Source organism: Cheilinus undulatus, linkage group 2 (assembly GCF_018320785.1).
Source record: "Cheilinus undulatus linkage group 2, ASM1832078v1, whole genome shotgun sequence".
NCBI lineage: Eukaryota > Metazoa > Chordata > Actinopteri > Labriformes > Labridae > Cheilinus > Cheilinus undulatus.
In genome coordinates, this window is record NC_054866.1 from 28,877,873 (window position 1) to 28,904,139 (window position 26,267).

General features: G+C 38.5%; 2 protein-coding genes across 4 annotated transcripts in view; both read left to right on the top strand.

The window, feature by feature from the left end:
- si:ch211-235m3.5 (BICD family-like cargo adapter 1) overlaps positions 1 to 9,122 on the top strand; it is a 30,180-nt gene extending 21,058 nt beyond the window's left edge. For both annotated transcript variants that reach the window (XM_041796459.1, XM_041796467.1), the window contains 5 exons: positions 2,764 to 2,928; positions 3,802 to 3,879; positions 6,112 to 6,224; positions 6,437 to 6,557; positions 8,120 to 9,122. In XM_041796459.1, the coding sequence (XP_041652393.1) occupies positions 2,764 to 2,928; positions 3,802 to 3,879; positions 6,112 to 6,224; positions 6,437 to 6,557; positions 8,120 to 8,359 (717 nt within the window). In that variant the 3' untranslated portion in view covers positions 8,360 to 9,122. The remainder of the gene's footprint in view (positions 1 to 2,763; positions 2,929 to 3,801; positions 3,880 to 6,111; positions 6,225 to 6,436; positions 6,558 to 8,119) is intronic.
- Positions 9,123 to 10,614: 1,492 nt separating this feature from the next.
- Positions 10,615 to 25,462, top strand: ube4a (ubiquitination factor E4A (UFD2 homolog, yeast)). 2 transcript variants are annotated; one of them, XM_041805423.1, is made up of 20 exons: positions 10,615 to 10,722; positions 11,726 to 11,892; positions 12,069 to 12,245; positions 14,095 to 14,207; positions 14,357 to 14,509; positions 14,633 to 14,792; positions 14,930 to 15,132; positions 15,326 to 15,517; positions 15,619 to 15,952; positions 16,118 to 16,244; positions 16,392 to 16,699; positions 17,439 to 17,571; positions 19,182 to 19,372; positions 20,178 to 20,278; positions 22,011 to 22,124; positions 22,391 to 22,565; positions 22,668 to 22,848; positions 22,934 to 23,081; positions 23,179 to 23,336; positions 23,447 to 25,462. In XM_041805423.1, the coding sequence occupies exons 2-20, from the start codon at positions 11,766 to 11,768 to the stop codon at positions 23,580 to 23,582; spliced, it is 3,231 nt and encodes a 1,076-aa protein (XP_041661357.1). In that variant the 5' UTR covers positions 10,615 to 10,722; positions 11,726 to 11,765; the 3' UTR covers positions 23,583 to 25,462. The 2 variants fall into 2 exon arrangements, with proteins under 2 accessions (XP_041661357.1, XP_041661348.1); XM_041805414.1 differs by having other exon boundaries at positions 10,655 to 10,722; positions 11,664 to 11,892.
- The last annotated feature ends 805 nt before the right edge of the window (positions 25,463 to 26,267 follow it).

The following is a 26,267-nucleotide window of genomic DNA, read 5'->3' on the forward strand; positions in this document are numbered from 1 at the left end:
TGAGAAACATATAAATGTTCTAATGAGGGGAGCATGCTGACAGAACATTGTGTGCGGGTTGTCTGTGACAGTGTGACTTGTGTTTGATGCAGTAAAATGCTCTATGAAGGGAAGGTGTGAAGGTCCTGATTACCAGAATAACGATTCCACAAAGAAACACAAGAGTAAACATGTTAAAAAAGATGTCAAATGATGTATGATGTTTTTCAATTCACACTCTGCTGGTTTCTTCTGTTTTGTTCACACAGGAAAATGTGATGTATAACTGCATTCATGAGTCACTGTTACATTTCCTGTTTACCACATTTAGGTTCTCCTTTTTCAAATTCAGACACACGTTTCAGTCTACAGTTGCAAGAAGAAGTATGTGAACCCTTTGGGATTTCTTGGATTTCTGCATAAATTGGTCATAAAATGTGTTCTAATCTTCATCTAAGTCACAACAATAGACAAACACAGTCTGCTTAAACTAATACCGCACAAGAAATTATGTTTTCATGTTTTTGTTGAACAAAACATGTGAACATTCGCAGTCCAGGGTGGAAAGTGAACCCCTAGGCTAATGACTTCTTAAAGAGCTAGTTGGAGCCAGGAGTCAGCCAACCTGGAGTCCCATCAATGTGATGAGATTGGATGTGTCGGTTAAAGCTGCCCTGCCCTATAAAAAACACATACCAGTTTTGAATTTGCTGTTCTCAAGAAGCATTGCCTGATGTGAACCATGCCTGGCATGAAAGAGCTCTCAGAAGACCTATGATCAAGAATTGTTGACTTGCATGAAGCTGGAAAGGGTTACAAAAGTATCTCTAAAAGCCTTGATGTTCATGTGTCCACAGTAAGACAGACTGTCTACAAATGGAGAAAGTTCAGCACTGTTGCTACTCTCCCTAGGCGTGGTCGTCCTGTAAAGATGACTGCAACACAGCGCAGAATGCTCAATAAGGTGAAGAAGAATCCTAGAGTGTCAGCTAAAGACTTATAGAAATCTCTGGCACTTGCTAACATTTGTGTTGACAAATCTACAATAAGTAAAACATTAAACAAGAATGGAATTCATGGGAGGATGCCACGCAGGAAGCTACTGCTGTCCAAAAAAACATTGCTGCACGTTTGAAGTTTGCAAAAGAGCACGTGGATGTTCCACAGTGCTACTGGAAAAATATTCTGTGGACAGATGAAACCATAATTGAGTTGTTTGGAAGGAACACACAACGCTATGTGTGGAGACAAAAAGGCACAGAACACCAACATCAAAACCTCATCCCAACTTTAAGTATGGTGGAGGGGCCATCATGGTTCAGGGCTGCTTTGCTGCCTCAGGGCCTGGACGAATTGCTGTCATTGACAGGAAAATGAATTCCCAAGTTTATCAAGACATTTTGCAGGAAAACTTAAAAACCATCTGTCCGCCAACTGAAGCTCAACAGAGGAAGGGTGATGCAACAGGACAACGACCCAAAGCATAGAAGTAAATCAACAACAGAATGGCTTCAACAGAAGAAAATACGCCTTCTGGAGTGGCCCAGTCAGAGTCCTGACCTCAACCCGATTGAGATGCTGTGGCATGGCCTCAAGAGAGCGATTCACACCAGACATCCCAAAAATATTGCTGAACTGAAACAGTTTTGTAAAGAGGAATGGTCCAAAATTCCTCCTGACTGTTGTGCAGGTTGGATCTGCAACTACAGGAAACATTTGGTTGAGGTTATTGCTGCCAAAGAGGGGGGCCAATTAGTTATTTGCCTGGGGGTTCACATACTTTTTCCACCCTGCACTGTGAATGTCTACATGTTTTGTTTAACAAAAACATGAAAACATATCCTTTTTGTGCAGTATTAGTTTAAGCAGACTGTGTTTGTCTATTGTTGTGACTTAGATGAAGATCAGAACACATTTTATGACCAATTTATGCAGAAATCCAAGAAATCCCAAAGGGTTCACATACTTTTTCTTGCATCTGTATGTTTGGGAATTTGTACCTCAGCAATGGTAGCAAGTCATTTTAAATAACATTTGAATGCAACTACAAGCCCACTAAACTCCTCAAACTGCATTGTGAAGCCATTGCATAATCCCAACAGCAAAAACAAAACAATGTCAAAAAACCATCTGCCATTCTGTTAGTGGGAAAAGAAAACATAGACATGTGATAGGCCTTTACGTCTGCTCTTAGTCGATGCCAAAGATTATGCAAGAATGGCATAGCTCACATTCTAGAGGGATTGTCACCTGAAGTGATGGGAATTTATTTTTGGCTCTGCATTTATTTGATTTTGCTCCACCTGATGGAAATACTGACAGCGTGAATGGGTCCAGATGAATCGCATATAAAGTTATTACTCTCTACAAGATATTAAAAGGATCCTGTAAGGCAATATTGTGTGAGGTCATTATGAGATCGGTATCATCATGTGATATGAATTACTCAAAGGAAGTAAATAAAGAGATGAAGTCATACCTGCACCTCCCATTCTGCAAACACTTTGTATCAGCAAAGATGAGATCTGTGTAAAGAGAACTTGTGACATGCTTAAAGGACAGAGATATATTTTGTTTCTGACCTATAGGCTATTCTGTAATAAATGGGTATGTATTCATTAAAACTGGCTAGAGCTCATTTAATGTGGGCTAGATACACAGTAGCAGCCTCCAAGCCAAATTAATTGTACTCTGAGAGTAACTCAACACCTCTCAGCTAAACTTTATAGCTCTTCTAAAGGTCATAACTATACATATATCACCTTCTTCTCCTGTTCTGCTTAGATAAAGCAAGAAATGGGCTCCATCCTTCAGTTACTGCTCCCACTGACCCAGCAGCTGAACAGCACAGAGACTTCAGAGATTGTGGGTCAGCAACAGGACCTGCAGGCGTTGCTGCTGCAGCTGAAGGGAGTGGCTCAAACTTTGGCCCAGACGTCCGACTCTCAGGTGAGATGTTGACATGTGATATCGATAAATGAGGCAGGAGAGGAAATGCAAAACAAAAGACTGACCTTGTTGTTTGAACTCAAAGGAAAAAATGCATGACAATGTTGCTTTTATGTCTCATATCTTCCTTATTGTTTCTCAGTCCAGTGTACATAAATAGAATTTTTTTCAGTTTGTTCTTTGTGTCAGATTTTCTTGGGCTGATCAGGAACCATCCAGTCAATTTTATTCTATTTTAGCTCCAAAGCAGCATAAATGTTGATTACTAACTTAGTGATGTAGAAAGGTCAAAGAAATGCATGTATTTATCAAATATGTTTACTTTTTAGAGAAGTTATTCTGTATACACATGAGGGATAGTGCAGCATATTAATACTTTTGACAGATGTTTGAAATAAGAATATGATTCATTAACATGTTTGTTTTTTGCACACCTAAGGTGAGAGGTTGTACAAAGTTAGAAAAAGATAATGGATTAAATAAAAATACAAAGCACATTAGAATAGATTGATTCAAAGTTAGCTTATCTACCCCCCTAGTGGCTGCTAGGGGGTACCACACTCAGGAACTGTGTGTCCTTGTTTGTGTGATAGATGCCAAGGAATTGTTGCAAGAAACAGGTTGCATACACTGCTCAGCTTCTCTTTGCTACGAGCGATCAGGTACAGTTGTCCCATTGTGTCTCATGGTGTTTGTATCCAAACCAAATCAGTAACAGGTGTTTACCACTGAAACTAAATATTCCTGCCCATCCCCATCCTCGCTCGGAGCACCATGCAAATAGGCCAATGCAACAGAAGCTCTTTTCTGGTGTAAATCTCAGAGAAAATTCATGGCTGACATATGATATCTCTGTTAATATGTCTGTCCCAGGAGCTGAGTCGGGCCTTTGTTGACGAGACGGGTGATCAGTGTGGGAATCTGAGCACAGCACAGGAGCTGAGAGATCAGGTAACCTAGTGATGAACAGGCCAGTCTGTTGGAGAGGAGTAACACCCACAGGGGCCCATTATTACAGAGTTTTGACTGTCAGTTTTTACCTCACAACTGTCACTATAAACCACCTGAATGTCACATTTTTTAAAGAGATTCTTTAAATGGCAGTTATGACATAATATAAGGCATGACGTACAAATGTTTAGATTCATTCAAAACTTTGTACCCAGAATGTTCAAAATCCCTTTTGTTATTTCTTTTGTTTAAATATTTTCCCTTAATCAAGCATAGAATTTAAAGCAGCACATTAATAGGCATTTCGTGTAAGAATGACAACCATCTCTAGATTTTAACTTAAGCAAAGCTGCTTTTGATTTTTTGAGAAGTTTGCTTCTTAATCACTTGTTAATTTGATGCATCTTTGGGCAAAATCAAACAAAATTTCAAACCCATATTGGCTATTTGCAAGGTTTAAAGAATCAAAAGATTAAATGCATAAAAACTGTATTCAAAGTGAAAATTATGGTTGTCAAAATTTGCTATTCTTGAATCATTTTTTCAATACAAAGTGTTTAAAATTTAGGATTAACTTTATGGCCCTTAAAGTAAGACATTTATATCAGGCTCAACTTTATGGCCCTTAAAGTAAGACATTTATATCAGGCTCTTTACCCATGCTGCAGCCATAAAGCCATTCAGGATCACACACGTTAAACATAAAACATTTAACATTAGACATTGAGTACAAAGAAAAATAAAATAAAATAAAAATAGATAAATAACTTCAGAAGTACCAGTGCAAAAATACAATAAGAAATCATAATCCTGTGCCTATCCTGACTTTTGTTTTCCACTTATTAGGAGCTTTATAGACATGGGAATAAATGAGTTCTTAAACCTTAAAACAATCTCAATGTCAAAAATGATGCAGCCTCTTTTATTTTAATGACTGATATTATCAAAAAGAACCAAAACATAAAAACATGTATGATCAAAATCAGGCATAAAGGAGAGGGATAAATCCACCCAAAAATGTGTAGTTCAGTTAGAGTGCAGGAGTTTGCTTGCAATTTTACGTACCTTTTTTGGGGGAAAAAATACCCCAAGTTGAAGGCCACTTTCAGAGAGTATTCATCTGAGATGCTGTATATCTCAGAATAGAAATACAAGCTAAAACTTTTAAAGTAAAACTGTATTAAACTTCTGTTTACAGTTAGGGTAAGGGTTAAAAAAAAGCCTGATTACAAAATTTTTAATAAAGCAGAGTAAACAGTATGCTTTAAAAAGCTTGTCCTCCATAAAAACATTAGCTGATTCAGCAAGTGTAGCTTACGTAGCTCCATCAGCTAAGTAGACTACAGAGCTAATGGAGCTAAAGGTAAGCACCCAAAGCATCTATATAAACTACATAGATACATTTTCTATGTAGCTACATCAGCTTAAGCTATGTTTGCTAAAGCTCATGTTGCTAAAGTTAACATTGCTATAGATAACAGAGATACTGCGCTTATAAAGCTAATGCTAAGCTCTAAAAGCAACCATGTAAATTATGTAGATATGCTATCTACATAGCAACGTAAGCTTTAGCCAGGTTTGCTAAAGCTCACAGAGCAAAAGCTTTCTTAGCTACACTAGCTTATGTAGTAACGTTGATTACGTAGCTAGTGTAGCTACATTAGCTTTAGCTGAAGTTGAGGTAGCTAAAGTGAGCCACTGTTTGTGTAACTACTTCTAAAACAGGTCTATACATAATTTACTCAGGGATTAGAAAGCTGATATTTTTCTCCATTTTATTTATAAAACCCCACTTGCAGTGTGGTTATTTCATGAATGTGACTGCCAGACTTTCTTTGTGAATAAATTTAATATATGCACTGGCAAATTATGGCACTTCATTTCCGAGATATACAGCGTCTCTGATGAACGGTCTGTGAGAGTGGTCGTCTGAGATAAATGGTCTCCAGTCATACCCCTTTCCAAAACTGTGTAAATAGTGCCTCTATTTTTATTGCTGCGGTATCAAAGCAGCTTCCCATATAACTAGATTTTTACTAGTATCATATAGAAGTGCAAAATTCTGGTATTTACAACCTTAGTTAAGTTATAGCATTGTCCTAAAAATGTAGATCTACACAACAGTTTAATTAAAATGCTTGTATTTGGGTTTTAAACAGATAACCAACTGTGTAAACTGCATTGAAAAATACATTATTTGGTGAAGTAACTCGAGATAATTTCCTCCTCCAGAACGCTGTGCTGCAGCAGCAAAATGCAGAGCTAAGGCAGAAACTACAGAGCATGCAGGAGAACACTGAAGCTGTCAAACAGGCCATCAGGGACCGAGATGAAGCCATCGCCAAGTGAGAAGATTTTCTTTTCTTGCTGCATTATAATCTCTAATATATACAGGCGCCTTGACTGACTACTTCGGTTTTGATATTCAGAGAAAAATCATTGAATTACTCAGCAGAAAGTAAAGAGACATTAACTCAAAATTTATTTATTTTTTTACATTTTAGTTTTTATATAGGATTGTGAAATGACTGAGGAGGTTTTTATTTTATCTTTGCAGGAAGAACCTGATGGAGGCTGAGTTGGTGAGAAGTAAAAATGACATGATGTGTCTCAACAACCAGCTGTTAGAAGCTATCCAACGGAAACTTGAGCTGTCACAGGAGCTGGAGGCCTGGCAGGTGGGTTTCTTTCTCTTTATTCAGCTTTTTGTCCACTTAACAAGGTCTGATGTTTCATAAACCAGCCAACTCCAGGCCTCATGTTGGGTCTTAGTCACTCTGTCAAACCACTTAGGAATCTGTGAGCAAATTCTAAATTAAAACTCCAAAGAGCTTGATAAAGCATCTGTCTTTAGCTCACGCTGTTGGCAATTTCACTGCTAATCTAACAGGACAGAATGGATTTATTTCATTTTGTGTCCTCAGTAGGAGGTCAGAGACAAATGCAGTCATTTCTCTCTCAGCTCTGTCCGTTTGGAGGAATATGAGAGGCAGGTGTCTCTTTCTACCAGCTCTTCTGTTGCCAAGCCCAGCCATCTGCCGGAAAGTCTGATCTCTCATGTTAGGATGGAGATAATAAAGATAATATTTTGAGGACACACTGTGTAATCAGTAGGATGATATATAATTAACAGAGTCTTTAGAATACATCTTTTATATGCTGACTAAGACTGACATGATGATACATAAGCATTAGTTTACAGACTGTGGAATCATGCATGCAGTGAATGATCCAGAAATAAAAACTCTGGGGATAATCCATTAGTCCTCTGTGGTTTGGCTCAAATATGTGTTTCTGATAATTTAGCCTAAGAGCCCTCAAGTCCAGCAACTAAATGAGGCTCTAAACATTTCCAAAGTCCAGATTTAACACCCGTTTAGAGAAAGAAAGTGCACTTGAAGAGCATCTCCTATTCTGTGTCGTTAACTAGTACTGTTGCCTGGTGGATATATACCTCTGCAAAGTTTCCACTTGTCAGAGAGAGAAAGAACCATGATGGCTCAAGAAGAGGGACTGAGGTGTTTCTTATGGTCTAAATGTTATAACTAAGGGCTGACTATGGTGCCTAATGACCTTTACCTTTGAACCCTAAAATCTAGTCAGGTCATCCCTGAATGAGAGTGAAAATATGTGAAAAGTTTGAAGAAAACCCCTCAAAATGCTTAGAAGACGTTCCATTCATAAGCAAGGAATGTTCGTGAGCTCCATGACCACAAACTTTGACCTGTGACCTCCAACATCTAATCAATTTATCCTTGATTCTCAGTGGAAATTTGTACAGTGTTCTTGGGATATTAGGTTCTAATGCAAGTGAGCCATAAGACCTTGACCTTTGACCTATATCCTCCAAAATGTAATAAGTTCATCCTTGAGTCAGGATAAATATTTGTTCAAAGTTTGAAGAAAATCTCAGAGCGTTTTAAGATAGTCTTCACAAGAATGGCCTTGAAAGCAAGGGGGGCCCCATGACAACAATGCACATCAGTGGTATAACGAAAACAAAACTACTAAACATCAGGATTTAGCCACGTAGGCAAAACATGTTCATCGGGTCAATTTATTATTGATTCTGGGATTTTCATACCAGCTGTTAACAATATGAAATTTCCTTATTATTACCATACTTACATGAAAATAATCTGATTAATAGTTGTTGATGTAAAAGTAATTGACGCAACAACAGTTGAGAGTTCTTCAAGTATGCTACAGTGCATTTCTCATCCTCCTCATCTCTCCTCAGGATGATATCCAGATCATTATCAACCAGCAGCTTAGGACTCAGCAGCAGTCGGAGCTTCCTCAGAAGAAGTCACCATCAAATGGCATGTCCTTCTTCCGCCGACCCAGCAAGGCGACCTCCACCTGGACACGCCAGCCCTCCTCCTCTTCCACCTGGAGTTCAGACTCTAATCAGGACAAAACCCAATCCCCCTGGAGGGACTGGCTAAGACGGGGGAAAGGAGTGCAGTATGGGAAATAAGACATTAGAAAAAACTGAAGCTCTTTAAGGCAAAAAAATAAGTCGGAAGAGCAGTTTCTGTACATCAAGTATGGTGAAAAGAAGCCATGGAGACACTTTGAATACAAAACTGAACAACAGAGCCACTACTAACAAAGACATTTTCAAGAAACACTTACCTGAACACATTTCACTGAGGCTGAGCCTTTCTAATACTGTGACAACACTAGATATTTCACAGAATAATGTTAAAGCTTTGCTTGAGACTGTAAATATTGTGCCTTATTTTATAATATTATAAATGTATGTTTATGTCTGATACTTTTTACATGGTATTAAAAGTAGGTGTAAAAAGTGTGTTCATATTATTTAATGTCACAGATCAGAGGGAAAGAAGTCAGCAGTAAATTCATGATCAAACTGTTGAGTTTTCATACTGATTTTTTCCTTTACATATCAAGTTTGAAAAGAGAAACTGTCAGTTTTGCTTGAAAAAGCGAAACATGCTACCATTTTGATTGTATGAAAAAACACTATGTATTCACAAACATTCATGAAGCTATTTTTATACAATTTTGTGTTATATGTTCTCTGCATGATAATTTGATATGCAATGTGTTTGTTCTGTGGCTCAGTGCTCAGTATTAAAGATGCGTAGTACAAACTGTGTTTTGTCTCCTGAGCTGCCAGACTAATAACATCTATAGTGATTGTTAAATCACTTCATTAAACAGCTGTTCAGGTTGAGAATACCGACATTTAACAAAATGGAAAGGGGTAAATGTATAGTTGAAAACAGGTGTAAATAAACAAAAGTTTCATGGTAAGTAGTAACGTTAAAAATCGAACAGAAATTACTGACTATGCTTTTATAGAATTTGCAGCTTGTAAGCCTGCTATCTGTCTGTTCTGACACTTTGAATTTCTGACAAAAATTAAGTAAGTATTTCATTAATCTAGAGAGACTTGTAAAACATCCCAACAATTTTACTATTAAATGTTTTGGCCAGATTTCTGTATGACATTGGTTGGCATTCATAGGACATGCAATTACTCTATGAGACTTGAGTACTCTTTTAACTGGTATTTAAGGACAGAATTTGTTCGCAATATACAGGAAGGGAGTGTATAGTATATAGTTCTCAGGAAAAAGTGAAGCATTATTAAAGCAAGACAGTTCAGATAGCCTCATAGCTCCAGTCTATGAGCTTAAAGGTTTGAGAACATAAAGGAATATCTTATTTCAAGGGCACATCATAATCTATTGATGATATGATATGGAGACTTTATGAACCTTACATTTCTTCAGTAAAGTGATCATAAAAAAGAATAATAGAAGGAAAAGTTTTGTCTAAAAATCGAAGGAGTCAACATAGCCTACATTCCTACTATTTGTTTTGGTTGCAAAGTAAGCTTTTTTTCTTTTTCATTATGTAAATTATCATTCAATTTCATTTAATTTTAGTGCTTGTACAAATATACACCTCATACCCCAGCTATACTTCTACAAACAGTTGAGTGTAAACACTCTTGCTTTTTGGGAGGGTCCATTAATTTAGTCTGCTGCTGCCCTCTGCTGACGCTCAACAAATATTTAAAAAAACATCCAGCTTATATTGCTGTCATACATTTACAAGTGTTTAACACTGTATATTGAAATTATTTTTCACTTGATTTAAATATTGAACTATATATTTTATACTTCTTTATACCAAAAAATCCTCAATGATCAAGCCTTATGCAGCTTGTTTTCCTGCAATTAGTGAAAGTACCTATTCACCTAAGCAGGCTTCTTGACCAAAAATTAAGAAAGAAGCATTGAGGTGCTCACAGCTGCCTGGATCTAGTTCTTTTGCTTTATAAGGCTATTTTTAGTTTTTTTTTTAAATTATTATTATTTTCTAATTTCCATATAATTACAATATTTCATGTAGAGTATAATATAATATATTTCATGTGCATGATCAAAAAACCAGGTCAACCTTGTATCCCAAGCTATTATTAAATATATTTTTTATTTCTCTCTTTCCATTATAAAAGGCAACTGGAGCTTATGTGGGGCTTATTTTGTGTCAATAATCATTAGAAATAATAAAAAGATATTAGCCTAACTATGAAACTACTATTCTAGAGGTACATTTTGTAGTAATGGTCATTTTTTTTGTACTATGAATTTCAATTTTTTACTATATGTGATAAAGTCACAGGTAGAATGTGTTTTAATACTCAGTTTTCAGTGTTTTCTTGTTTTGTAAAAGTTACTCAGCAAGGAGACCCCTCGTCCCATTTTGATGACGTTTACAGTTACTATCTGGAGAGGAACTGACTGGTTCCGTAGAAGCAACTTTTCACACTAAAAACACACACTTCCACCCGTCAAACAGGTACGACAGCCCTCTTTGTCATTTGTGTACTTTATTTAGACGGACAATGTCCGACATTTATTCAAATATTTTATAAAACATACGCTTTAATAGAATCGTGGTGACCCCATGACAGCTTAGCCTGCTTCTACACAAGCTAGCTAACCAGCTAACTAGCCGTGTTATAGAACGGTCACTGCTACTAGCAACCTGGTTAGCTAGTTAGCTTTGTCTACTAGCGTCAGGTGGCTAACGCTGCTGCTTAACTGCTAGGGTGACAGCTAATATGACACTTTAAACAAACGTAACAGAGGCTAAACTGACAGCTAGCTCCTCAAAGTGGCAGGAGTTATAGCTGTAAGGTAAACAGATAACCGTGACAACATGTAGCGCCGATCCGGCGTTAAGGTTAGTGCCTACAGTCTAAATATGACCGCTGCTCCGCGTCAGCGTGGTGGCAGGAATAGTTGTTTCATTGATTTTCTCTGTGTCATGCCCAAAAGTTCAACATTACGTCAGAGGGCGGAAGAAATAAAAAACAGACGTAGGATCATGATCAAGAATCATGTAGACAGGAGGAGATGAACTGAGGACACAGCAAGGTTCCTTTCAAATAAAAAAAGACCAGTTTGTTGTGATCACTATGACGAGGAGAAACAGTCAGTTGCAGAAAATCTGAGACAGAAAATCGCTCAAAATTGTGAAGATTGATGACTGATGAATAAGTGCGAGCACGCTGTGAAGAGGACTAAGAACAACTCTGTAGATATTTAGGACCCTTGCTGATTGGAGAGACACCACAACATGTGTAGCATCATATGTTTAAACCTCAAAAAAGAGAGGAAGATTTCCCTGCTGACATTTCTGCTCCTAATTTTAACTGTAATGCTGAGTTGGTGATGATGACAATAGTGAGACCACTCTAGAAGATGTTGATTTTGATTTTAATTACATTGTACCAGCATAGATATTGTGAATCCTGTTCCATTACCTCCGAGTTGATGTATCTACATTGCTCCTGAAGGCTGGGATCTTGGATGGAGTGAGTGTTGAGCCCCTATGAGATGACTGACCAGGGCAACAACAACCAGAACATCTCCTGCAACCCCTTCGCTGCCCTCTTTAGCTCACTGGCTGATGCCAAGCAGTTTGCATCAGGCCAGAAACCGCAACAGTCTGCTGAACCACCACGTGAGTAATCAGAGCTGCTGCAACCTTCTAAGAGCAATGCAAATCAGGAATTATTCATACATTGCTAACATGATTTTAGTGTTAGAGAATCATCAGTGTTATTTTCTTCTTCTTCTACATCTGGCTTAAATTAATCCACATGATTTCATGCTAACCTTATTTGCCCTGTCTGACAGTGGAGGACTCAGGAGAAAGCCAGTCAGAGTCAGAAAACTCTGTCTCAGACAGCGTTGATGACAATGATGACTCTGTGGCAGAGATCAGTCGCTCTTTCCGGTCCCGTCAGGAGCTCTGCGAACAGCTCAATGTCAATCACATGATCCAGCGAATATTTCTCATCACTCTTGACAACAGTAAGTAAGAGGGGAGGAAATAATCTGACATTGATTTGAAACTCATACCCATTTCATGTGTGCACACATTTTAGCTTTACTCAGAAGCAACAGAATTAAATTCCAGCTGTCAGCTTTAGCAAGGAATCCATTCTGATAAACCTAGAGAGTCACTTCCTGAACCAGTTTCTGGTTTGTAACCACACTAACGAACAAAGAAGTGAGAGTCCAAAGTTATCTAGGTTGATTGCACACTGCATGCTCCATCTGTTCTACTTTTTGTAAAATGAAAATCAATAGAAAACAACTGATAAGCACACAAGCAGGATGAATTAACACTATTTCCCTATAGTCATGAAAATACTTTAATACTGTTGCAGAGTCAATGCCAAGGTGAAAAGAAAGGTTTCCTTGGCATGAGATGGCAAAAAATGTTTCCTGTATTTTAACATTAGCAGTTACTGCCTCTGTTATGCTGCTCGAAGCACTTTGCTGGCATAGTTTAGGTCCACTTGACCCTTTAAAGAAAAAGGTCACTATCAATTCAAACAAAGTTGTGAACTATCAACTTTATCCTAAGAGGAAATGACACTTCCTCTTTTCCATAGGACACGAGGAGTCACTGAATGATTTCATAATTATGAAAATAATGCGTGTTTATGCTAAGGTCCATATGGTCAACAGATCTTGTCCTAGTTCAACACCTGTGATAGTTTTTGCACCAACATGTGCTCTTGATTATGATCATGGAAACACCTGACAACAGGTTATCTTTGGAGGAGTTTTGTTCATCCCACTGTAGAGTTCCAGCACTCTGTAGAATCAGTGCCAAGGGGAAAAAAAAGTTTTTCTGTGGGCACAAGGTGGCTAGACATTTTGGACACTTTATTGTGTTTTTCTCTTTAGTTTATCATATTTTGGTGAAGTTATTAAGGATGACAATGTATTTTCAACACACTCACTGTCCCAAATTCTATCCTTATCCTGTTGTCATTGCAGTTTATTTTACTCATTTAATTACTATACTTAACTTCTGTTACAGCGTTGTGTAACTTCTGTGTTTTGTTGTATCTATTTCAGTTCTGTTTTATTTTTCTGTTCATTAATATTATGAGTATAAATACATTTTGCCAACTACTGACTCTGTGGATTGATCGTGCATTTTCAAAATGTAGAATCTACCAAAATATATTGATTGTTAACCAGTGGCAGTACTCTAGCTTTAAAAACCCTGTTTCTGGAGTAATTTGCTTTTTGAAGTCCAGTATTAGATATTGAATGAATGATACAAAGAATGATACAAAGTCAGATTTCTTTTTTCATTACCTCTAAACCATTTTTCTTTGACTTTCTCTGAAAGGACATTGGAACAATACACAGGTTTGTTTTTATGTAGCTGGGTTTTACCAAAAGTAGCTCAGGCTGTTCTGATAGTCTTCATGGTATTGTTTGATGTTGCTAGCTCTCTTGAATGCCAATTCTTGTTGTTTCCAGTAAGTACTGCAACAAATGACTCACCGTCCTTAATGACAATACCAAGACCTTGCACACTGTGAATCTTCTCTTTGAGATGACTGCTCAGTGATGAGTCATAAAATGCAGGAAATGCTGTAACAACCCCCCCCCCAAACCTTCATACAGAGGCCATTGATGATTTCCCCTATCACCTAAGCCTGGGAAAAAACCAACAAAAGTTCTTGTTTTAATTATCTAGTCTTGTTTGTTGTATTGATGAATTTATACTTGTTTATTGTTGATTATAATAATTTGCTTTGCTTAATGCTTGTTTTTGTTAAAGCATTGCTGTTTTTTGTGTACCTTAATTTTGAGAGAATCCTATTTTATGAAAGCTATTTTTATTTTCTTGTAGGTGACCCCAGTCTGAGAGGAGGCAATGGGATCCCTCCTCGCTGTGTTTACCTGGAGGAGATGGCTGCAGATCTGGATGGACAGGACTGGCTGGACATGGACAACATTGAACAGGTCAGCTACATCTTTAAATTATCAGATGCAAGAAATGTAGTCATTAGAGTTTGGGTTTTAGAAATAGAAGCTGAAATATCAGGGCTTATATGTCACATAAAGACTGTTTAATGTGCTTGGGTGAGTAATCAGATCATTCTGTTCTCCAGGCTCTGTTTAACCGTCTGCTGCTGCTTGAGCCAGGAAACCACCTCATCTACATGACATCATGCAGCGCTGTTAACTTGTCAGCTGACCGCGATGCTGGCGAGAAGTGTGCCATACCTTACCTTTTTGCTTGTTACCAGAGGGCCAAAGAAGAGGTGGGAGTTGACCCCTACAGGCCTTCCTGCTCTTTTCTTCAGCTTATTTCAGAGACTATTCCTGGTAACTGGAGCATAAAATGACTGATGCTCTTTTATTATGTTTGATTATCTGTGCACCAGGTGACAAAGGTACCAGAGAAGTTGCTGTCATTTGCTGTTCGCTGTAAGAACCTGACAGTTTCTAACACAAGGACAGTCCTGCTCACACCAGAAATCTACGTTAGCCAGAATATCTACGAACAGCTTCTGGACCTGCTGTTGGGGGCCTTCAGTGGAGCACGTAGGTCCAGAATTAGGCCTTACTGCTGCCTTTTTGTGTTTTTGTCATTTGCCTTCCTCTTACTTTTGATTCTGCTGTCTTTCACAAAGCTTTGCTTTGAACTTATTGACTTTTTGAAAAAAAAAAAACTTTTTCAGAGCCAGAGGAGGTGGTTGAATTTGTGGAGGAGGTCATTGAAGGCCTGCTCTCTGACCAGGAGGTGTGTACCTTTGAGGAGGTGATAGTACCAGTGTTCGATATCTTCCAGGGACGCATCAAAGACCTGGACCTGTGCCAGTCTGCCCTCTACTCCTACCTGGACGTTCTGCTTTATTTCAGCCACAATAAAGATATTGCCAAGGTCAGGAGACACAGAGATAATGCAGTTTTTTAATTGTGCCTATCTATTGTTTATAGAGCTCTATACCAAGATCATTAGATACACGGTAATGGTATAATGTATTAAAGACCTACCTTAACCCTTTGTTTTCTTTTTTCAAGTGTCCTCAACTTTTCAAATTGTCCCTACAATCATTTTTGTTTTGTTTTTATAGGTTTTGGTGGAGCACATTCAGCCCAAAGACCCAGCCAATGGTTTACAATACCAGAAGACCCTACTGGGGGCAGTGTTGAATATCTCCTGCTTATTAAAAACCCCAGGTGTGGTGGAGGGACATGGCTACTTCCTGAACCCTTCCCGCTCTAGTGCTCAGGAGACAAAAGTTCAGGAGGGTAACATCCACCAGGTAAACAGATTCCCTTTAGAGTGGTTAAAAAAACATTTGTATATTAAAAGATACTCACCATAAACAAACTACAAATAACATTTAATTATTTTGCGTTGCAGTTTATGGGGCAGTTTCATGACAAGCTGCACCAAATCCTAAAAAACTTGCTCCAGCGACCTGGTGAGACACGGCACCTGCTTCTCTCGTGGTTGGGTAGCTGTCTGCATGCTAACGCAGGTCGTACCAAAATATGGGCAAATCAGATGCCAGAGATCTTCTTCCAGATGTATGCATCGGATGCTTTCTTCTTAAACTTGGGGGCCGCACTTCTGAAGCTGTGCCAGCCTTTCTGCAAGCTGCGCTCACCAAAACTGCTCACCTTCAATCCCACCTACTGTGCTCTCAAAGAGCTGAGTGAAGAGGAGAGGCGGAATCGCAACGTGCATGCAAGAGGTTAATGAGCCTTCCCTTTCCGTTCTAAATCCTTTTTATCAGCTGCAGTATTTCCTTTGCTTTCCCAGGTTATAGCTGTTTTTTACTGTCGTTTTTTAAAAGCTGCATATTAATATACTACACTAGGAAGTCTATGACTGAATACTGTCTTATCTCTTTAACCAGGTCTTGACAAGGAGACCTGTCTGATCCCTGTGCCCTCTCAGCAGCCAGTGGAGTCTGCACAGTCTTACAGTCTGTTGACTGAAAACCTCATCCTTACACAGCTTACCCTGCATCTTGGCTTCCATAGGTACACATCTACAAACAAGTGCCAGCATTTCACTAAGAGACCTTTTGATCTCACAAAAAGAATTGTACTGTATGTTATTCATGTTGTCCAGTTGGTCAGTATTAATTTGTGTTGTTTCTGTCCATGTACCATGTTATGCCGGTGCAGACTCCATGAGCAGATGGTGAAGATGAACCAGAATCTCCACCGGCTCCAGGTAGCGTGGCAGGAAGCCCAGCGATCAGGCAACCCCATGTCCGAGCAACTCCTGGAGCAGTTTGAGCGTCTGATGATAGTTTATCTGTCAACCAAAGCTGCCACCTCGCAGCCGGCCATGCTGCAATGCTGCCTTAACCTCCAAGCCTCCACTGGTGCTCTGCTGGTGCAGCTTGGTTTGGGAAACCAGGGGCCTGAACATGTAGCACTCAGTTTTCCCCTGCCCTCCCTACAGAATACTATGCTGTGCTATGTTCCAGGTAGGTCAGTTCTTTTCCTACACAATTAAATAGAGCAGAGAGTTTAACTTTTTTTTTATCACCCAAAATTGGAACATGTTGTGCTGGCTTATAAAGAAACATGTAATATTTTTTGAACCATGCTCTCTCTAGGAGAGGGAGCAGGTTCTTTTCCATTGTTGGTCAAAAATCCTTTTCCATTCATCCTCAGTTAAAGAAATATTTGCCTCTCTACTCCACCTTTCTTATATCTCCCAAGCAGTGGTATAGTTTTAAAATTGATTTCTTACCAAGCTCTGGTTTAAAAGCTGAGATAGAAACTTTAAAACTCCCCCTGCCTCTTCTAGAACATCTCTTGTTATGTTTTTCCTCTAGATAATGTCTATTTTGCCAATATCTGTAAAAGTCCTGTGTTTTAAAGGACCATTCTGTTCCTATAATTCTTGAAAACTTAATTTATCTTCTATTTAGTTCCCAGTATATGTCAGGTGTCCTTTCCAAACTTTTAAATCCTTTATCCATTCTTCCGTGATGGAAATCTAAATCCCATGCAATCCATCGCAGTACTCTTTATGTAAATCTACATTTATAACTTATGATTCAATCCTTGGGTCATACACATCAGATACTACATACTGTAAGGAAATAACAGAAGCTGCACATGTGAGTTAGTAGTGCATCGTCACTGGTGTTGCATTTATTCATTCATGCTGAAAATTCCCGCATATGATTGTCATTACTTCGGTGCTTCCTTTTCCAGAGTTTTTTGCAGAGAACTTGGGAGATTTTTTCATCTTCTTGCGACGGTTTGCTGATGATATTTTGGAGACTTCTGCAGAAAGTCTGGAGCAGATTCTTAACTTCATCACTGTCTTCATGGGAAATGTAGAAAGGTACATGATCTACTCTGCAGGTTAAAAAATTACAGTATATGTGCTCACAAGAACCAGTTGGGGTTCCCTAGCTTTCTCAAACAGGAAAACCATTTTTGGTTTGTAGTCACCTTTTTATAAAGGTTTTCACCTGGGACCTTTTCAAAGTCTTGTTTTAACAATCAACACTAGAAAAGCACTCAGAGAGTGCAGACCTCCGCCATTAGCCCTATCTCCCAATAGTAAAGAATCCTTTAAAAAATTCCTGGATCCAGATGGTGATCTGGATCACTCCCCAAATCTAATCAGTTCTTCCTTATGCCATTTCTGACATTTCCTGAAAATTTCATCAAAATCCGTCCATAACTTTTCGAGTTATGTTGCTGACAAACAAACTAAAAAGCCCTCCCGATCTCATAACCTCCTTGGCGGAGGTAATAAAGTATAATCCCTAATACCTGACAGAACCCTAGTCAGCAAATCAGACAGTTCTTTGCAGGTTACTACATTTTATTTTCAACACCAAAATATGGCATAGAGGAGAGTGGGAGCTTATGGGATCATGCCACGATCAAGTTACTACACCAAATTAATCCTAGCCATTCACAAACAAACAAAGCTGTATCCCGTATGAACATAGGCACACTAGAAGGTGACAGAGGAAAAGACTGATGTCCCCTGACTCATAATAAGAGCCTCCACTGGCTCGCCTAGTTTTTCTGTTGTCCAGGCTATTGGAAAAAAACTTCTTTGAGCATAAAGGACCTCAACTTGACACAAGTTTTCTAAAATAAGATGTCAAACTGAGTTTACCACTCAATCTTCTTTCTCAAGACTTTCCTGATCCACTGGCACTTCAGTTATTTTTGATTATTTATTGGAACAGTTGACAGGTGGTCATATCTTTCTTCTTAGAAAAGCATCTTTTAAACTTTTCCACATGAAGAAATGCAAAACGTGAAACATATTGGACCCCTATTCACCAATCTGTCCCAGTCTCCCCAGTATTAAATTAATTGGCTGAAAGTCTATGTAACCCTTTAACTTAACTCATACAGTTTGTGTCTGTATCTCACCAGTTAAAGGAGCAGAGTGTAATATTTAGCCTAGGTATTTAGAATAACAAACTTGGTAAAAATGAAATATTATATTAATAAGCAGGCCTATCTAAATTAGTGTTAATCACCTGAATGTATAAGTCGGTTTTATTTTTATTAACTTAGAAGCCTTTTATTCATCCTGCACCTTAAAATGTTGTCATAGTCATCAAATAAGTTTCTAAAAAAGTGAATAAGAAAAAATACTTTTTATATTGCCAATTTAAAAATGATGAAAAATTTAGCATTTAAGGTTCAGAGCCTGTTAACACCAGTACTTGTTAACAATTCTTGAACAAGTCTTTCTTTCAAAAAGGGTTCTCAGTAGAACTCTACGTTATTTGAACAACTATTGAACAACCTTTTCGCTGATGTTCTTGCTACAACCACAGCTCTAAATATGCATCATATCATTGTGATTGTGGTCAGTTATAAGGAAGAATAATAAGGTCCAGCATGTTGCTTGAAAGGTGCAGGTCATCTCTGAATTATTCACACATTGCTCCAATCACACCTATCTCACATTCACAACAGGATGAAGAACCCTCATTTACGTGCAAAGCTGGCAGAGGTCTTAGAGGCAGTGATGCCCCACATGGAGCTACTCCCTACCAGTGCTGTTCAGCCAATCATGTTCCAGCGAGAGCGAGTCTTCTGCTCCTACAGACATGCACCCCAGCTGGCCGAGGCCCTTATCATTGTGTTTGTAGACATTGAATTTACAGGTAAAGGATTTGTACTTTTTAAAAGTAATGACCTACTAGTTGTAGTTATATGTGCAAATAGCAATCAACTCGAGAAATTTGCCATAATCATAAACATCCTAAGGATCTTCTCTGAGAGCTCCTGTCTTAGCTTAAAAATCCTAGCAAACAGTCCAAGCTTAAAAGTGTTATAGGAACATTTTGAGATCAGCTCTGAGTAAGAGAGGGACAGGACCTCATGTGAGAAGGCGAGATTGACCCAGTTGCTTGGACAACAGTCTTTGTAAGTTGTGATTAGTTGATCCAAAAAAGGGGAAAAAGCAATACTTCAAAAGTGTATGATCTACTAAAAGTTATCATACAAACATAAAAAATGCACCCCTGTTTAGTAGTGTCTTTGCTGATGTTTATAAGTGTCTGCATAACTAATATCTGTCACTTCAGCCCAACTATGATTCCAAAAGAATATTCTCAATCAAAACTCTCATTTGTTATCCTTTTTTGTCCCAGATGGTGATATTAGTAAATAAGGGGCTGCCACAAAGCTGAACATCACCTCTCTCTCGCTGTTTTGGTTTTTCTCTTCTGTTTGAGAAACTCAAGACTCTAAAGTCCTCCTCAGTACTCATTGTAGTTTTTCACCTTGGAGCTCTCTTAGGGGCTAAGGTGTTTTAAGAATAACTATTACGAGGATCTGCTCTTATTTATTTTGAGAGGAAATTGTTAGAAGAATTGTAATTCTATGAAATTCCTCGCTATCAGCAACTTTTTGGACTTGGAAACCTTTATGAATACAGTCTCTGTAATGTCTATCCTCTTTTTTTAGGTGATCCTCATCAATTTGAACAGAAGTTCAACTACAGAAGACCCATGTACCCCATCCTCAAGTACATGTGGGGCAAAGAGAACTACAGAGAGAGCATCAAGGTAAGAGGAAACTAGGGTTTATGATACTTCTTTTTGTGTGGTTTTGTGCACACTTTATTTGGGATAATTTTCAAATGTTTCATCTGTTTAAATAACCTCAACATTCATTACAGTGTTGGTATTAGACATATATTTGTAATATGAAAGTTCAAGGAAAACGTTTTTGCAAATGTATCAATAGCAGATTCTGCATTTTTGTGACAATATCAGCAAAGAAACTCCTCATAAAGACTACAATATATCCTTGTTCTCACACCATTTTTTTCCATGAGAGTACTTGAAGTCAGGGTTAAAATTTCCCTGTTTTTTGCTCTTCTTTGATTGGCAGGATGTTTCATTTTATCTTAATGCATGCTGGGCTAAGCTTTTGCCCCTTTCTGTACTTCAGTATCCAAAAGTGTAAGGGTAAATAATGAAGGGTGGGTTCCGTCTGGGTACTCGGGCTTCCTCCCACCCTAAAGACATATAGGTTGTTTCCACCAAGCGGTCTGGCTCAGTTCGTGCGGAACGGCACACATTTTTTTGCGTTTCCGAAGAGACAAAGTTGGACAGGGTCCCAAAAAAAACAACCCGTACCGTTCCACTTTTCGGCACCCTTCCGTAGGGGTACCAATCTTACCTATCCGTACCAAATAGGTGGAGCTACACACATAACTGACGTCACGTCAGCACGCAACACAGCTGCTCAGCTCTGGGCTGCAAAACATAGAAGTCTGCTCTGTGAGGAGCAGTGAAAACAGGAGACAAACAATATAATATCAGCATTAACCGGGAAATTTTAACTTGCCAGAGATCCAAACTGTTTCCCAGTCTGTGGCTATTGATATGTGGCCAAAAAACATCAAAAATGGATTCTCTGTACTGTAACTAGTTATTCAGCTACTTCTAACTTCAGGTAACTTCTGAAAACATTGCCCAGTGGTTGTTGGACGTGGTTGTAAAACTTCAGGCTGCAGCCTGTTTTAAAACAAGATCAGCGCACCCAGGATTTCTGACTTAATCTAGTTTTATTTTAACACCAGCTGAACTTTTACTTTATTTTTAGTGCGGCGAATTCTCACAGTACAGCTCTTAACTTAAATATTTTATCGTATAAACTGTTCTAGACTAGATATATGCACATATTAAAATAGCGTTACAACTCAAAATGTTTCTGTACATGTATTCCATCAGTTGAGGATCTGTACTGACAGCAGTTAACATGATTAAGATGTAGGGTTTTTTTTAAAGCACTTTCAGCTGAAATAAAGCTGTTTAATGCTTTTTCCCCACTGATTTCTGTCACTCATCCTTTCTACAACTGTGCGGCTAGACCAGCAGACTTGCGCTGCATGTGACTTGACATTCATCACCTTTACAGCCCACCCACCAAGTGAGGGCACGGGTGTCTGTGGAAACACAAACTATTTTGGGGTTTAGCATACCAAACCATACCAAACCGTACTGAATCAAACCATACCCCTTGATGGAAACACAGTTAAACTTGAAAGGTTAATTGGTGACTCTAAATTGGCTGTAGGTGTGAGAGTGCCAGGTTGTTTGTCTATATGTCAACCCTAGGACTGACTGGCTGACCAGTCCGGAGTGTACTCTGTCTCTTGCCCAACGACAGCTGGGATAGGCTTCAGCCCACAGTGACCCCTAATGGGATAAGCAGAGTAGAAATTGGATGGATAATGTTGTAGATTGATTCCAGTCAATTTTCATTTTCTTATTTGTTTATATTTTTCAGCATTTGGCACACTATGCATCTGAGAACCTAGAGGCCATGAACCCCCCTCTGTTCCTCAGGTTCCTCAACCTCCTGATGAACGATGCCATCTTTCTCTTGGATGAGGCCATTCAGGTTTGACCAAGTTTCCCTTCTTTCATACATCCGTAGCTTTTTTACAGTTACATTTCCTTTATGTTGTGTGCAGTTAGGTAGCGCTATATTTTCATATAAAAGTCACAAAAGTTTGGACGCAATGGGGTAATCTTTCGCAGATTTTGTTAGTCATGACTAAAAATTGCTTGATATTCAAGATATTTTTATCTCTTTACCAGACGGCCAGGGTTTTTTGTTAACTTAACTGAAGATAATTACTAATACGGTTTCTTCTTTTGTTGTAGTACCTGAGTAAAATCAAGGTTCTGCAGCTGGAGCGGGATCGAGGAGAGTGGGATAGCCTGTCCCCTGACGCCCGAAAAGAGAAGGAGTCCAGCCTGCAGATGTTTGGACAGCTGGGACGCTTCCACAACATCATGTCTAATGAGACCATCGGCACACTGGCCTTCCTCACATCAGGTCAGGCTGAAAAGATTTGACTCTTCATATCGATGCATCCTTTCAACGTTAATTCCTCATCCGTCCCCAATGTTTATCTTTTATGATCTTCCTCCTTTCCAGAGATCAGGGGGATCTTTGTGCACCCATTCCTTGCAGAGAGGATCATCTCTATGCTGAACTACTTCCTGCAGCATCTGGTGGGTCCTAAGATGGGAGCACTTAAAGTCAAAGACTTCAGTGAGTTTGACTTCAAGCCGCAGCAGCTTGTTTCTGACATCTGCACCATCTACCTGAACCTGGGGTATGTCACAAACAATATCCTTCATAGAATTGTAAATCATATTTTTCCTTCATGTCTAAACTATTTGTTTTCCTATCGTTGGCAGTGATGAGGAGAATTTCTGTGCCACAGTTCCCAAGGATGGACGATCATACTCTCCGACCCTCTTTTCCCAAACAGTACGGGTACTGAAGAAGATAAATAAGCCTGGGGACATGATTGTGGCTTTTGGACTCTTAGCTGATAAAATAAAGGTACCAGTGGTAACCGTTATTAAATTGGTGTTTTTTTATGTATGAAGTGATCTCTGGTAGAAACACTGAAATTGTTTTATCATTGTCTCTCTTTCAGTCTCATGCAGACAGACAGCAGCAGGAAGAGGAGACATATTCAGATGCCCCTGATGAGTTCTTGGATCCCATCATGTCCACGCTGATGCTCGATCCTGTGCTTCTCCCTTCCTCTAATGTAACAGTTGACCGCTCCACTATAGCAAGGCATCTCCTCAGGTTAGCTCCTGCAAAGTCTCTTAAGATGATATTCACATGATAAATTTGAATTTCTGTGGTTTAATCATGATCTACAAGCAAGTACAACTTTTATTATGTCTTTCTTGCAGTGACCAGACAGACCCTTTCAACCGCAGTCCTCTAACCATGGACCAGATCAGGCCAAATGAGGAACTCAAACAGCAGATTTTAGAGTGGCTGGAGAAACATAAGCAGGAGAGGCTGCAGATGGGGCCCAGTGGCTAACCCTCACTGATCCCTCGCTGTGATAAACAATGACCACATCCTTGCTTTCTCCTCCTGGCTCAGATCTCCTGCTTGCTCCTCTGCTCTGACTGATCCACAGTGTGCTTGCCTCCGTGGATTTCTCTAGACTCCTTAAATTGCAATTGCTTTCTCACACAGCCTTCACGCTCAGTGGATTCTCCCCATGAATCCCTGCACAGTAGCTGTTTGACTCCGATGATGCCCTGTGTTAACTCTAGTGAGGTGATATAACCTCTCTGGTTCCTCTCTCCCTGAATACTGTGTATTAGCTCGTAATTGTTACAATCAGAACTGTGGCCAGAAGTTTCAGTTTCCACAGGACGTGTTGAACGTTCTTTATGAACTCCTGACCTGATTTTATACAGCGAGGTAAGTATTTTTGGGAACTCTTGCAGCAGATCATTGACAAGAATGTTTATGATTTCAACTTGGTTTTACCTTTGTGATCAAAGCATTATTCACTGCCTTTTAAAGTCTTTGAACACCCCATATTAAAGCATTTTGGTTACATATCAAGCAGCATTGTAAATACTGTAAAACTAGCAAATAAAAGTACAGCAGAGTAAAACTGAATTTATTATGTATGTTTTATTTAAATATAAAGAAAAGATAGAAACCGTGTTAATGCACCTGAAGCACAAAAACACACTGTGAGATATGCATTTTAACTTATACAAGTTCTGCAAATCTTAACATGCACTTGCCTTTAACCAAGCACTTAAAGTCAACAAAATGATCTGAGAGCCTGCAAGCTAAAAGGCTGTTACATATAAGGACTGTGTTTCAGTTGTAACACAACAATAAATCCAGTTTGAATCACATTTTAGAATATGTACCTACACAAACACACAAAACATTTAAATCTGCCTAAAATGCCGTTATCCTTGTTAAAGTTGTTTGACTGTTGCGTGTAGCTTTGATATACAGTTTGGTTTGGTCTTGAGTTGCTCACAGGTACCATAATTGGACTGTAAAGGCTAATAGGTTAAGTCAAAAACAGAAATAAAGTTTACCATTTAGTGGAAAACTGCTGACAGCAAATTCTTACATTAGAAATTCTAATATATATATACCTTTAAAGTTACAAAATAGCTATTTTTACTCCACATGATGAGTAAACATCCTTTTGTAAAATCTGTGACGTGTTCCTTTAAGACACAGCAGTGTTTATGATACACTGCATCTAAAATACCTGAGTAAAATAAAATTCTACTTAGGAACTGAAATCATTTTATGTTCTCAGTCCACTTAAATCATCATGTTTAATTTGAAGGTCGTCTCTATTAATTTCTAACTCGATTGAACCAAAAGGACACAATATTGGGTGTTCAACCATTTTGTATTGGCAGTATACACAACAGTCATTATCATCCTTTGAATTAACATTGACCAGATTGATGTCTCCTGATCTAGCATTTAATGTGTATGAGCGTTGTGTATTAACATGTGGGCAAACAGTTGATCAGTAGAATCTGTGCCTAAAACCAAGAGCCTTGCAGTACATCTCAGCAAATGAGGATCCAATTCATTTCGTACTCATAGGAGACATAATTATGAGTTTGTTTTTCAGGGCATAGAGGGAGCTGTGGGTTCAGTATAAAAGAAAGCAGATCAAAAAAAGACTGTTTGTTTGAGTAGCTCTGCGAGTTATTTGAATTTATATCAAGTGTTGTATAAAGTGGCAAAATGTGGGAGAAAGATTACGCTGGCATGCCCTCAAACTGTATGTTGCATATTTACCACCTTAATGATTACATCTGTTAAATTATAATGCAATATTATTTGTTTTAATTGTGATTATAAAATGTTTATTTTGGATGTACAGTATGATTCATTAATAAAACTAATGTGCATTATAAGATGCTTTTATGTTCTTTTTCAATAACAAAATAAGGAATTAAAGAAACAAGGGTATAAACATAAATAGGGAGTTCACTTCATGTTGTTTCTGAGTCTCATCAACAACTTGTTTACAAGTAAAATGTAGATGTCAGACTATAGATACAATTCTTCAGAGCGTGAGCCTTTATGTATTGTGCGTACAGACTATCCCACATCTCTGTCAGACTTCAGGCATGTTTTGGGCCACATTAGTGCTCATATTATTACACTGAGCTGCTTCTTGCTCTTACATTCAATTTACATTATGATTTCAGCCACTTTGATTATAAACATGAAGAAAGCCTATCTTATGTAAGGATTAATGCCCAACAATATACAATGGTCACTTGCCAACAAAAATAATTAATTAAACTATTAATTTATAATTTCATATGTTTTGTGATCAAAATAGAAAGTTTTACTAAAACGACAATTTCTTTTCCCTAGCAACACCTGAGGGCTTGACTAATAACTGGAATAGTCATTTCAGTCCCATAATGTTCTTAATGTAAACATAGTTCAGTAATCCAGTAAATAGGGTGGGCCATAGATACGAAGTCACAACGGAACAAAAAACTAGTGCGCTCAGTGCACTTTCTGAACGGATTTATCAATGAAAAGACATGAAGACGAGTGAGACTGAGAGTCATCTGTGATCAGACTATCAACCTTTACGTTAACATGAACAGTCATCTAATAGAAAGCTTAGTTTTAGCAGACCAGCTGTTTGAATAAACAGAATAATTCCCCCTTCTGCACTACGAGGTCACAGACGTGAAACGG